General features: G+C 40.7%; 1 protein-coding gene across 4 annotated transcripts in view; it reads right to left on the reverse strand.

The window, feature by feature from the left end:
• Positions 1-9,237: 9,237 nt before the first annotated feature.
• Positions 9,238-15,160, reverse strand: part of gpc5a (glypican 5a) — a 180,775-nt gene continuing 174,852 nt past the window's right edge. For 3 of the 4 annotated variants that reach the window (XM_061227165.1, XM_061227166.1, XM_061227164.1), the window contains one exon: positions 9,238-13,604. In XM_061227165.1, coding sequence (XP_061083149.1) covers positions 13,465-13,604 — 140 coding nt within the window. In that variant the 3' untranslated portion in view covers positions 9,238-13,464. The remainder of the gene's footprint in view (positions 13,605-15,160) is intronic. The other variant, XR_009705923.1, reaches the window with a different exon arrangement.

The following is a 15,160-nucleotide window of genomic DNA, read 5'->3' on the forward strand; positions in this document are numbered from 1 at the left end:
TCTTAATGGAGCCTTTGGTCACAAAATAGTGGAATAAATATGGCAAACCATATGGTCAGCATACAGAACTACATATGAAGGTTTTTTTTCCCACCACAACAATGGTTTTGCATGTGGTACTTTGAATTTGATTTAACTGAATGTAATTTAGCTGTTGGACAGAAAAATTAAGATGTGAAACATAATTAAATGTCACCACATTTGACACTCTATTACAAATTAATTGTAAATATTGCAGACCATGATCCATCTTCAACAGAACAGCAGAATTGGTGAAGCCTGTTATTTTTATACAGATTTATGGATTTTTTGCAACTGAGTGGGGTGGGGTTTGCTACTTACTGTAATTATCTTAGGATCTGGTGTGCATGCTGTTAAACTCAAAGTGTCTTCCTTTGACTCTTGTCTGAGCTAGCTTTGCTTGTGGGCTGCATTATGACGTCACACGCTTTGGACTCTTTCACATTGGCATTAGTGGTCACAGGAGGCATGGTTTGGCTCGGTTTTCATGCAGCGCTACTTTAAAACTCGCATCAGAAAGCAATGTTGGACAATAACACCTCTGCAGAGGAAGGCACGGAGGGGCACACATCAGGTGAACAACAAACATCAGCATGCAGAATACAGTGTCAGTGAAAATGCCCAGAGAGCCATAGACAATGAAAATGCCAAGGTAGATAAGGCCTCAAAACAAAACAGGACCTACAGTTGCTTCCCACACGTGCATATTTAGATCAGACAGTAGTGCCAATTCTTCTACAGTCTCTTGTTTCTTTCCAAGGAAAGACGGCACAATCCAGAAAATAGCTTTTAGCGGCAAATCTCAAGAACAAGTCACGAAATGTGAGGATCAGAATGAGCACCTGAGGAGCCTGGGACACACACCACTCAGTTTTAATATCTTTCTCTTCAATTGGATTTCTGTGTTGTGTTGATCGTTGCTGTTTTTTTTAAAGAAGTTTAAAGCTTTTGTCAGCTGAATATAAGACAACCAAGATGCATATATTCTTTGAGGGTGCCGCATGACTGAGAAAATGTCTCAATTGTATTTACAACAAAGGTTTTAAAATATAAAAAAAGGATGAGTGGGGGCATAAAAACAGGGCGGGTTTCGGTCATCAGGGTATTAACCACCTTATCACAAAATGGCTCCTCTTCTGTTCAGTCAGACTCTTGCCAGTGTGATGGCCACACAGCTCAAGAGGTGGACTGTGGAGTGGAGATAAGAACTGGCTGCAGCATGGCACGCCCTGCCCAGCCAGGGGACACAGCGGTGACTGAATGCTCCACTGGGCATCGGGTAGAAGCAGAAAAAGTGAGCACAAAAATTCTCATAAAAAATAGAACTAAATCCTGTTTTCAATTTTCTTTCCCAGTGGAATTTGTTAAATGTATCTGGTCAGAATTCTGGGAAACGGACAGCGGGGGAAATGGTGGGCTCAGGTTTACCTCTGGGACAGAACATGCGTAGATGGATCTATATGATGATCTCCATATGTAAATGCTATCTGTCACAACAGAGATGGACATTCCCGAACTGGCTCACATTTCAGAGGGCCAGTCAGCTCGCGGGTGCACTCTCTGAAGCGAAGGGGAGCGTGTGGGAGTGGAGAGCTGCTTCACCAGCCTTTGTATGTTTCTGCTTTTCCGGGATGAAAAAAGCCGGCTATCTGAGAGGCCAAGACTGAGCAATATTTACAGTTTCTCCCCTTTATGTTTCTAGAAAAAAGAAATATTTGGTTGACTGAAAAGGTTTCGGTTTACATATGTTTATTTTTTAACATAATGTAATTTGTGTATTAGTATAATGTAAATTCTGTGCTGGTTGTAATTGAGCAGACTGTAATAAAAAATATATAATTCTGTGAAGAAATACCAATTATAGTACACTGCCATCTATAAATAGCCTTTATAAATAGGAGATGCATTTTAGATAGCCTTTGACATTGTACATTGTGATATTAATACTTAGCTGTAAAATCAGATAAAAACAGGAGAAATTTCTGGCACCGCAGTAGGCAGTGTATAATGTGTCTGTTCGATTCCTACGACATTAACAGATAGGTGTTTAGGACAGGCCTCATGGTCCTGCCACTGATTTAACACCTTCACATTCTTCAGCCATGATACAAAGGCCTTTTAATGAGGAGAAAATAAAATGTACACATTTTTCACGTTGTACTGAACAATTCACCTGGGCTGGTATCAATCAAATTATATTCCAGGACACTCTTTCCTCAAATAAGTGTCTCTAAATTCATGTTCGGTGAAGTGCTTTAAGAGTGCCCTCTATTTTTACTTTGGATAAATAGCTTTGACCTGCATGTTTATTCAAAAGTGTGAGTCTCGAGGAGGAAGAACAAAAACTACACTCTGTTGTCCCACAAAACATTAGGAATTCCCTCCCGTCCTCTTTGGATCCGCTCCATCTTTGACGGAAACGCACGTGGAGACGAAACTGACTCAAACGCACAAAAAAAAAAGGAGAGAACAGAAAAAAGCTGCTGCTCTCTGGCGACAGCTTTTATTCAGTCAGAAAAAGAGTCCACTGCAGATCTGTTCTGGATTGCAGCACGAGTACCGTTCACAATATCTCTAAAACCAGAGACCTAAAGCTGGAGGCAGAAATGTTTGCCAGCCGAACACTTAAGAAAAAACAGATTATGATATTTCAGATTGTCAACTCCCTCCGAAGAGCACAGAAAACCGAAAGCAGCGATGCGTAACATCTGGCCCACCTGCAGTGACTACAATTCTCAGCGCAAACACAAACTGTCAGGAAAAACTACATTAAGCTCGGAGACGATCAATCCACGTAAACAAGCGTCACAGAGAGGCTCTTTGCACTCTAAATATAGAAGGCCTTTCCTGAGCGCACTTGACCAGTCCAGTGATCTATCACAAGGGCTGTTTAAGCAGGCACCGAGGAGCAATTAAACTATGAGAATCTTGAGAGTAGCTGTCAGAACGCAGAGCTTTTACATTCTTTTATTTTTTTCTAATGGAAGATCCAGTTAAATGAGGGCCTGTAACTGAAGCAATTACAACAGAGAAGAACTTTCCCTTGTTTTCATTCTGGGCTCCAACTGCAATCAAACAATTGCTTAGCCCTGTATGTATCTGCTTATGAATTCACGGTATCGTTTGTGATAATTTAGAACATTAGATATATTCAGAATATTTGGTTGTATTATTGCTAAAACATGGAGGACCAGCAGCATTTTTCTGCGGTAATTATTTTGCACATTTAAAACGTATTTTGTATTGAATACGGGTTGGGTTGCTTTCATATTGGATCCATCTTTTACCCTATTTCTCTGATACAGACTCACACTCTGTACAGACCACATGAAAGTGACGGGGGTGTGAGTTTATACTGACATACAGATTTTGGCAAAGAACAGCAGAAAAAAATCCTTGCTCAAGCCAATATTTTTGTAGTTTGCAAGAGAATGATTGAATATGAGTCACAGAGACACAGAGTATTGCTAACTGAGATTTCAGTCCAATATTACACAGAAAAGCTAAATGTCAAACAAGTGTCTTTGAGTGGATATTTGGAAAATAATATCCGTATCCATAATAATTTAATATACTAAAGCCAAGCGCAAAATATCTTTTTTACTAAGCAAGGAATCAGTATTAATTATGAAGATCAAACATTCTTTTTTGTTCAGATTTCAGACTGTTTAGTAGATCCCATAAAAGGTCATACTGCAAATGCTCAGCCAGCTTATGAATATTATCTTCTGTAGTGAATGTGCAATGAAGTAAAGATGTAAAAGGGAGGAACATGCTGTACACGAGTTGAATGTCTTCTTGCATATCACCACACCAAGGATACCGTGACACAACGGGGGCCTTTCCCCCCGTGAGCTGGAGATCCTTTGCATACGAATCCTCGATTCCATGTGAAATGCGAGCTATTAAATAGATAAATAAATAAAAATGGGATATCTGATGGGATAACAGATTCCAGGTTTCTTGGGCCAGCGTGTCGCATGCGAGCGTGCTGGGATATTGATGGAGTTAATTAGAAGCGCAGGGCTGAATCCTCATTATTGCTGCGTCATGGCTCCACTTGGCATGCTTCGCTGCGCAGTCGGTTAGCGGGTTTCACTCAGAAGGGGCGATCCAGCTCATTTAGTGCCCACAGCGTGCCACTGAACTAGAAAGCCAGCGCACACCAATCAATGCCCAACTGCTGTTGTCAGCTATGTTTAATATCTTTATTGCATTTATAATTAGACTAGATATTGATTTCCACAGGGAGGTAGACTAAGAGAAAAATATTGCGTAAAATTTCCCATTTGAGCAATTGACTCACATCTGTAAAATGGCAAGTACAATATAATAAGAATAGAGGGCTATATTGCAAATACAATGTGTGTACACATAATACTAGTCTACACTACCTACAATTACAATATCTAGAAGTTTTTTTTACATGTTTTAATGGAAACTTACAAGAGAAAGACACATTCAATTGAAAAGAATCCCTCACATATTGAAAGTAGGCCACCCAAATATTTATATTTCATTAATCTTATTCAAACTTAATGTGAGATATTTTGATCAGTCGAAATTGCAGAATTCTATATTTTTCATATTTTCACTACTCTTGCTGTTGTGTTTTTTGCCTGAGACTTCTGAATTTGGACCAAAACTATTCACTGTGACAGCCTGACACAACTCAGACACCATGATCATGATCTACAGTAATCTATTCCTACACATGTAAAACATCATGGATGTCACATTCACTGAGTGACATAAGCCACCACTCTCAGAGCACTTCAAGCTGCCTTGCATGTACTCCTCAAACGTCATGATTAAAGCTGCAAGCGAATCCCAGAGTTAAAGCCGGCGTTGATTCAAACGCAATAGCACATCGGCCCTTTTTCCTATTGTATATCGGTCCCTTATTGTCAGAAATATTGTGAAGATAGAAATCTGATTCTTTCAGGTGCATCATAGTTCTCACACTGCTGGGGTGGGGGAGTCTCGCTGTCCTGCGGACAGGGCGATTTCCTGGCAGCTATCGCAGCGCATCTCGATCGATGATGATCTGCATGTTAAAGGTTAGAGGGCAGCTCGCCGCGGCGCTTGTTCAGATGCATATCCTCCTCGGTCTCAGCACGGCAGTGGTGACAACACTCTGAGGGAGAGAGAGAGAGAGAGAGAGGGGGTCAGAACGGAAGAGCGATAGGGCCAACTGCTGGTTTCCTCACTCCCACAGGGAGGAATGTATGAGAATGTTTCACAGATGGAAAAGGAATAAAATGAATTAATGCGACGGCTCCTCAGTGGAGGTTTTTAGATAGAAAGGGCTTCCACAGAGCCTGGGAGGATGCACTTCCAGCAGGCCTGCTAACAGAATGGCGGGTTTCCAACAAGCCTGAACACCCAGATAGGGTATCCAGATAAGCAATGCTTCTTGTTAGGACCTTTAACCCAAAAAAGGATTACGAATGAAGACATTGTTCCAGTATGTGTAGTCCCCAGGGTTTTGAACCAAAAAATGTTTGCAATGAATCCAAATCCAGCCCTGGTTTTCATTCCTCCCAGGCAATTGACTGAAACATTAGTGCTACTGATTGGTCGGACTGTCTTCACACCTGACTCACAGGTAAAGGGAGGATGGAACACCAGCAGGTTTTGGCCCTTGAGGACCGTGATTTGAAGAACAGAGACATTACAGCATACATGCGAGGCTGCCATTGTCCATGGTCCTGAAGGGCTCCTTGCCTTTGTTAAGTAACAGGAAAATTGGACAGCAGCACAATCTCTATTTTATTGTTAATGTTTTACCATATGACAGTTTTACACATGGCAACCTAAACCTCACATTGGTAGTTTTAATACACACCATCACGTTTTTCGCACAGAAAATAATTTGTTTTCCAATTATTTTAATACTGTTCAATCTCTCCGGGGTCTCGCACACACCTGGAACTCCAGAGCTCATTTCTGTAGTGGTTTGTTCCTGATTCCTGTAATTGTCTCAGCTGAGGTACTTGCAGAGCACAGCTGCATGCAAGTAAAAACAATCTTTAATCAGGCTTGTGAGGGGAAATAAGAGCAGTATCCAGTCATTCAGCTCACAGATACAACAGTGGAGCGAACAGAGGGTACATTTCAAAGATCACTTTACCCGATGTACCATGAAATAGAGAAATATTCTCCCAAAAAAGGTACTAATTAATTATATATTGCTGGTACAAATTTGTGTACCCATAGGGTACATACTTTCCGTACCTTTATTTCTGAGAGAGTGCAGCCCATCAGCCCATCAAGGCAGCATACATATATACATATATACATACAGCATATAAATATATATTTATGATTTGTAATAACCACTGCTGCCCCAAACCATATACAATATATAGTACTGTGCAAAAGTCTTAGGCACATGAAGAAAAATTGCAACAATAATTACATTAGCTGTTTTATATATTGGAAAATGTACTATACAGAGTGAACAGTTATAAACTAACTATTTTTTGTGACCACCTTTTGCCTTTCCAACTGCATCAATTCTCTTAGGTACACCATCATGCAGTTTTATAAGAAACTTCTAACAACTAGGTTGAAGCAAACATATTGGAGACTTTGGCTGTCTCACTTGCTATCTAGGTAATCCCAGACAGATCTCAAATTTAATCTTTTCTACTGACACACTAAAAATATCCTAGACCAAATTTATATCAAAATAAAATAAAATCTTGAGCGCCTAAGACTTTTGCACAGCACTGTACATCTAGGGTCATATGCATAATTGTTTTGGATTCAAATACTTTCCTATGCTCGATTCATCTTGCCTGGTTCAATTGAGCCAACCAGGAGGACCAGAAGGCAGGGTTGCTATTTTTGAGAGTATTTCATTGGTTCCAATACACCAGGCAAGCTCAGTAACGTATAGAAAAGTATTTACATTCAAAACAATTCGGTATTTAACCAAGGTCTGTTCTATATGTGTCCATCCATCATACAACAATGAAGATGCCAGAAACATCAGCTTTTTGCTTTACAACGATCACCAAGATGGACCCAAACCAGCCCAAAGCCACCAATATCTTGTTTCTAGAAGGTTCTACAGACACCACTACCTGGCTGTAATTTTCCCAGACAGTGTTTCAGCCCAAACCGAATTAGATAATTGACTGAGGCCAATTCAAGCAGGGGAACATTAATGAAAATGCATCAGTCAGTTGCAGAAATATGACTTAAGGCGCCGTGTCAAGCTCAAAACGACCTCTTAATTGCTCTCTCTCTGTTCTCTCTGTCTGACATGGGGTCTTGCTAGTAGTCACAGATTCAGGCTACCTCGAGGCTGAATTCTAAACTGAGAGCAATGGTCAGCAATCGAGTTAGTGCTGTAAAAAAATAAATGATTTGTCAAGTATGGTCAATGTACTGCGAGGGCAATATTTGATATTGCTTTTCTAACATGCTGGAATTTCGAATGATCCAGGGAAATGCAGTTTTCTTTTGGCGAGGGCACTTCAGTAAATAATACAGGCCGAATAGTTCCACACCAGCAGCCCTCTATTAATCTAGTTTTGATACTATAATACGGCAATACACTCAACTAAGAAAGGAAGCCAAGTCTATGGGTGAGCAGAATTTAGCATGTATACACACACAATACCAACAGCAAATCCATTGCATGTAATGATTTGTTTTTCCACACAGAAACATGCAATGTCCACGTGTTGACACAAGGTTTGCCTCTTATTAATTCATCGCTTCTTGTCAACTGACTGCAGCAGGCTCAGGCTGTAAAAGGTTTAATAATGAATAAACCAATACTGAAAAATAAATGGAACGATGAATAAATCAGAGCGCTTGCGTTGCCATGCATGCTGCTCCAGTCCATCACTAAGGCGAGGCAGAGTTGGTCATTTGCTCTCCATGACTTTAGTCATTAACTAAATTGTTTTTGCCGGAGACGGTTCCGGAAGCACCGGAGTGTGACGGGGGGAGAATCGATGGCCTGGACAGGCCAGGTGATCAGCGTCAAGAAATGGCCGCTCTGTATTTACCTCCCAGAATAAATCCGACCGTCAAAAACATCCTCAGTGTGGACATCCTATCTGTAAACAGGATTTAATTACCGAAGCATCTGTTCAACGCAACCAGCCATCCATTCCGCACAGCGAGTTGAGTCAAGAGTAAACCCTCCACCCCACCCACATTTCTCATTAACATCTGCAATGCTCAATCTCCTTATGCTGTACGAGATACGACAAAGAGATGTGCGCCTGAATTAGTTACTAGAAGCTAATGAGAAGAAGAAAACAAGACAGCGTGAAGGGGGGGTGCAGAGAGGTGTGATTCTGACAGCCAGTGTGAAGGGGAACAGCCAGGACACCTACTTGCTGTGAAAGGTCACTCTGCCCCATCCCTCAGCATCGCTCACACCCAGACTAATGAAGAACAGAGCAGGACCGTAAAAGGCGCAGGCGTGCCATGGAGCAGGGGCACTGGGCCCTACTGCTGTAACATTGTCGTTATACTGTCTGACTCATTACTTACTGTATATATATATATGCCGTGTATATATAATCATCCCTTTGTCACATCTTGAGCAGTCTAATGCGGATGAGTAGAAAATGAGCAAAAGTTACCACTGCATTTAATGACACCTACGTAAAACCAGGCCTAAAGCAATATCAGCCGCAACGGAAATGTGAGCTTGGCTTTGCGTCACTTTCCAATGTCACTACATAATAAATTGTTTGCCAACCATGGCTGTCAGGCTGCCGTGTTAATCAGGTGGAAACACAGACTGTAAAAATAAACACCTGTGCCGACACATTTTAAATATCATCTCATTTGAACCCCAACAGACTGTTTCTATCCAACACGAGGGTGATATCCTAGCAAGGTCATCATACCTGTAGAGCCTGTCACTAGTAGAAGTCTTGCACTAAGTACAGCAGTAAGCACTGGTAGTAGTCTTGCAGCCTGATCAAGCATCTCACAAGGATGAGGTATGTCACATCCAAGAACAACTGCAATATGACAGCTGTTCCACACTATGTTCCCGCTGCATCTGAAAAGGCATGTTTAACTGAGCCAATAGGATGAGCACAAGAAAAAACTATGACACTATAAAAGTAACACTGTTATTATAACAGTCTAGAAGCCTAATGCCACTATATACTGTACAGCACCTGGTTGTGTAAAAATTCTCATTAAAAAAAAGCACAGGGAAAAGCAATCAAGACATTGTAGCTATGTAATAACTGTTTATTAAAATTGCTTTTAGAATAAACAAGTTAACAGAAGTGAAAAATGAACAAATACCATAACCAGTGAATAAATTATGAATGAAAAAGAAATTATATTAGTTTCATATACACTTTTTTCAAATTGAAAAAAATTAGGTACCATACAGGTAAATTAAACAACATGTGCAAATATATGCAGTCTAAAAAAAGAATGGGAAAATGATGTTTTGGAACTTTTGTCACTGCGTTATCCTCCTGAAGAATGCACTGAACATAAACATGAAACCCACAAAAATTGTTGTTCACCTTCAGCTTTTATAATGCCGTTGATACACATATATTACCACTTTTTTAAATAATAGAAATAAAAATGACAGTATATAAAAATAAAAAAATAAAAAAATGTTGCTGTAGGGCAGGAAAACCACAAAGCATTTTTCAAAGATGGTTCCAGAATGATACCTGGAACCATGTAATCTGACCACATGGATGCAAATAACATTTACTAGCAGCTGACTTGAATGTCTAAAAAACAGATCCAAATCCCCACCAATTTTAACAGTTAAAGAATTACCACTTGTAAATGGTCACTTGTATCCAATGTGAAAACATCTGATTAAACTGTGCCTTGTTTTTCACAGTTCAGCACACTTTGGTGTGAAAATAGAACTGTTCTGGGATTGGTCCTGGAAAGGCTTCTGGGTCAAATAGAGAAAACTCAGCTCTGCTACACACCAGCACAAAGAGCTAACCTCAACCACCTGGACAAGGTCCACACCAAGTTGCTACAGGGAAGCAGACAGCTAACAGCTTGTTGTTATGTATTACTTTTCAATGTATCTCACTCCATGATGATCCCCTATATGATCTGTCGGTGTGTAGAGAGCTGACCCCCTCTTTGGATGGTTTCTGGAAGAAATAAGATGCATGGGCAATGATGTGTACCTGAGACAGTAGAGAGAGAGAGGCACCAGCAAAAGAGAAGTGAGAGTGAAAGAATGAGTGAGAGAAAATGAGAAAAAGGGAGAGACACAGTCATCTAACACCAGAGACTTAACCCAAATAAATATAAAATACACACCTAACACTATATACTGCATTTGTGTGTGTCTGGGTGCTGGGCACTTTCCTTAGTTAATCTACCAGCACTTCACATTGAAGAAGCCTCATTATGCCTTTCAGCACCACAGGAAATTCAACAGCTACAGCTAAATTACAGCAGGAGTGGAATTACTAGCTACTTGCTGTGCCAAATGAAACCTATCCATACACGATATTCACTAGTTTGTGCATTTGTATAATCCACACCAAATACGGCCTAATCCAGAGTGTCATCCTATCTTTACTCCCATGCACTTTACTGTAAAAGGCTTTGTGATACGTGAAAAGCAGTATTATTAATGATTCCCTATCTTTATTATTATTATTATCATCATCCAACATGATATCATTGCACTGACTCTGCGATTATCTTAACATAGGCTAGTTAAGCATGATACGAACGTACAAATTGCAAGGACAATTTATGTTTTTTTTTTTTTTTTTTTTACAGGAGTCATGTAAAAATACATAAATGATTACGAAAATGCTGTTCTGTGCTGCCACTGCTAAGGGATTCCTGTTCTCTTGGGCCTTCTCTCTGAAAAACGCTTGAAGAGGCATTTTAAACCACTCCATCTTTTATGTACATGCTGTATCTGTCCCATTAGTTCTTCAAAAAGTAGAACCGCATACGAGGGCATGAACTTAACTATTCAAACAATGACACCGTTCCCTGTGATGTTCCAGTCAAAGACCGCAGAGCGGGAAACATCCGTTTCCAGTAGAACAGTGAATTCATATTACGGCGGCGAAAAATGTAACTAAAAATGACAGCCGTGTCTGCAAGATAAGCGCCTGATTAAGAGACAATCAAACCTCCATTAGCATTAATTAAATTAATCTCAACTCTTACTGCTACAGTCGGCGGAATGGCTTCGAATTTTCACTGTATGTTAGCGAAAATTATTTCAGAAAAAATAAACATCATGTGGAAGTCATCTTGTGATGTGCATTTGTGTTCACTATGCCACTAAAGAACACCAGTGATGAGTGTAAAAAGCTACATTACATTACATTAATGCATTTGGCAGACGCACTTATCCAGAGCCACGTACAGTTGATTAGACTAAGCAGGAGACAATCCTGCCCTGAAGCAATGCAGGGTTAAGGGCCCAACGGCTGTGCAGATCTTTTTGTGGCTACACTGGTGATCCAACCACCGACCTTGTGGGTCCCAGTCATGTACCTTAACCACTACGCTACAGGCTGCCCCAACTAAATCTTAGTACTCCAAAAAATCCAACAGAGCCCAACACTGCTGTTAATTATTCAGTTTCTGCAACTGTATAGTAAGATTTGCAATTCACTAGGAACAATTTTAGAGTACAACCCATCTGTTTATTCGAATTCAATCGACATCAAAAAGAAAAACGTCAACAACCTTGTCAACTCTGAACTGAGAATTTGTGTCACTGCACACAAATCAGAATACTAACTTCATGGTAACTGGACAAAATCTTTTGATGTTACTGTAGCCAGAAAATCAATCCACCCTAAAATATTGACAGTTGAGACAGAACAGTACTTATGCTGAGCACATCAGAATAAAAAGATACTGTTGGTCAGTTGTGTTTACCCTGTGTTACATTCTACAACAACACTTTGCCAGAAAAACAGAATCCCAGCATTGAGCTAAAGTGGGTATACTTAAGGCAGCCTGCACAATACTATACCCATCAGGGGTGTGGGGACATGGGACATGGGCCCTCAAAAAATACTGCTGCAATTGTGCATCCATGGGGTATATGCTGGGGGGGGGGGGGGGCTCTCAAAAAATGGTCAAGCCATTGTTTCCTCTGGGCCTCCATGGACACATGGTCATAAAAGAGCCAGAACAATGACTCTGGCAGCCTTCTCTCCAAAAGAAACAGGTCTCCAAGTTGTTGGTCAAGGTACTCACATTGATCAGCTATTGTACAGTATTGGACAAAGCATACTATACTAAATGCCAATAATGTATACAGTATGAACATAAGCAATGAGACTGGCTGAATAGGGCGCACTCATTTAAAACGAATGCTGCCTTGTAGCTACACTTAATTTTAGTATTGTAACGGTTTGTTCTTTTGGGTCAGCTAGCTGGTGTGCCAATAAACAAAATGGTTCCTTAAAGAAGAATAGAAGAAAGGACCAATCACAGACCAGTATCCAGGTACGAAAATATTCCCAGTATTTGCAAAACACAGCAATGGAGGACAGCAAACAGACCCCCGGAAACAAGCTGGTATGTCTCTGGAGCCAGGGAAAGGGAACATTTATTCACTGACCCAAAACATGAGGAAAGTTTCAGGTGAAGGACACACTGAAGTTAGCTTTAGACAGCAGCCTGATGTCCAGGGATGGGCGCGTCTCCATGGCAACAGAGGAGGCGGCTCCATAAACAGAGCGACGTGCCTCTTTGACCTTCTCTCCCATCAACAGAAAACATTAACACTGAAAATAAACACATCCTGCCATTCAATTTACAATTCACACTGAGCATCAACACAAATGCAAACAGAACAGAAATAATAAGATATTTTAAAATTGGCATTGATGTCTATGGGATCCCCGAGTAATGGAAAATAAATGCCATAACCTATATAGCTCTCCTGTAAGCAGTAAAGCTGGCAGACAGTATATTATATTTATTGTATTTCTCTCCTACGTTTTTATCTTACACAGATATATAATGTAAGAGAATTAAATTAATTATATATTTAAATGGTTTACATTTTTTCAGGAAAATGAGCATTCCATGGCAGTGAGATTAGATTGTTTTAACACTTGTATTGTCAACAGCACAGAAAAAAATCTGAGGGGAAATGCATGCCTAAATGGAGAGAGAAAGAGAGAGAAGTATATTTTATATTATCTCTATCTTGCTTATGAAATAAACACATTTTTATGCTTTGGCAGTTTATAATGGTTTGCATTTCTCGCCAATAACGCATTTGAAATTTAACCCAAAAACCAAGGTAGCAGAAGTTTGAGAGTGAGAGTGAGATTTCCGATTTTCCTCTGCTTTCATGCGGAGGAGATGGTTCAGATTAGGCACTTTGCGCCAAGGGCTCCCGTGCCTTGGCAGCCATGCTTCTGGCACCTTCCGTGCATTCTGCGGTGTACAGAAGCATCCAGAACGCAGTTACCACCACACTACTGCGAACACGCAGAGCACAGTCAAGGTCATGGGGCTCTCATCAGCTGAGCTTCTGGTGGCAGACGTGTCGACCATTTCCGTCTGTGTGCGAGACCTCCGGTGATCGTTCTCCTTGTCCGGATTCCCTGCGGATCAAGCAGAAAACAGGAAATGAAGCGAGGCACACGCTCTGCTCGCTGCTGGAACCAGGGGAGGGAACTGACAACACCTCCACCAGCACTGTCGCACTCTTCAATTCCTTTCAAATATCAAATTATTAAAGTGCAAATAAATCTTTTCTCTGGCAAAGTGCAAGTGCCCAAATCTCAACGTAATGAAATTACTAATTAAATATATATATATATATATATATATATATATATATAGATAAAAAATCAAAATCAAATGGTGACAAAGCAGCAAGAGTTTAGCACCGTCTTGGACTGAAACATCTCCGACACTTTCATTCAGCTCTCCCATTTGGGGCACGTCTGAACATTGAACAGATATCTTTGACCATCAAACAGAACATTTTATGACAGCCAATTAAATCATTTTTTATCTGGCACTGTAGTAATTTAAGAACATTGTATGAAAAGAGTTTTGCTGGAAAATTGAGAATTAATTTCCACATTCACAGCGCAGCACAATAAATAACAACACACAAGAAGAAAAAAAGGGCAATTCATGGTGCTTTAAGTACACTCAAGTGAAGTTGCCACACTGTTGATAACACTGTTCAGATCAAGGCCACCAGTGCATCTGTCTCTCCACTGAGAGAATGTCTTGTGGATTACTCTGTGGAATGAACTAACTGTGTATTGATTCAGAGCACTGGGGTCTCCTGGCAGTGATTTAGAGCCTTCTCCACACACACACACACACACACACACACACACACACACACACACACATCCATTTTCTGGAGTGAAATACAAGCCAGTGATGAGACCAGCGTAACGAGTTCCTTCACACACAAACACCGATGGGCTCCCATGAGAGACTCATGTACCCACACCACTCAACACGATCACACACAAACCTTAATCACTTGTGGGGACCTAAGTGTTCAGCTTCATGAACTCCACCATGGTAGAGGTACTGTTCAAATGATGACCACACAAGTCAGATATCACTTGCTTCAGAAAAAACAAATCCATAAATAAATAGAATAAATAAAATATTGTACTCCATTTTTACTATTTGGCATTAGGCCTTCGAAATGCATCAGCATCTGCTCACAAAAACAGTTTTGAGTCTTCTTCGCAAACCCCCTTGCGACCCACTGCCCCCTTTGAGGACCGTGTAAAGGGATTAATCGCTGCTGAGACGCCAACAACAGTTCATCACTGGCCCGCCTCCGGCCTCACAGGGGTAAGAGTCAACAGTGAGACAGAGGTCTGGTGCAGGCAGTATGAGCCAAGACTTTTCTTGGTCTCAGCAGTTGGTCTTGGCCAAGGCCAGTTGAGTTTTTTAATATTATCATTGTAATAGCATTTCTTAGTTTTACTATCTATAAACAGCATTCACAGACGAGCATGCCCTTTGTGCTCTCATAATGTCATTGCCATTCTGTCTCGGTCTTAACCCTGCTTTAGACTCGGTCTTGACTTCATCTGGACCGCTCCTGGTCTTGCACTTGTCTAAGGCGTTCTTGACTGCAGCCCTGGTACGAGGCTGTCATTTTTCATGCGAGTGGTAC

Source organism: Conger conger, chromosome 17 (assembly GCF_963514075.1).
Source record: "Conger conger chromosome 17, fConCon1.1, whole genome shotgun sequence".
Classification (NCBI taxonomy): Eukaryota; Metazoa; Chordata; class Actinopteri; order Anguilliformes; family Congridae; genus Conger; species Conger conger.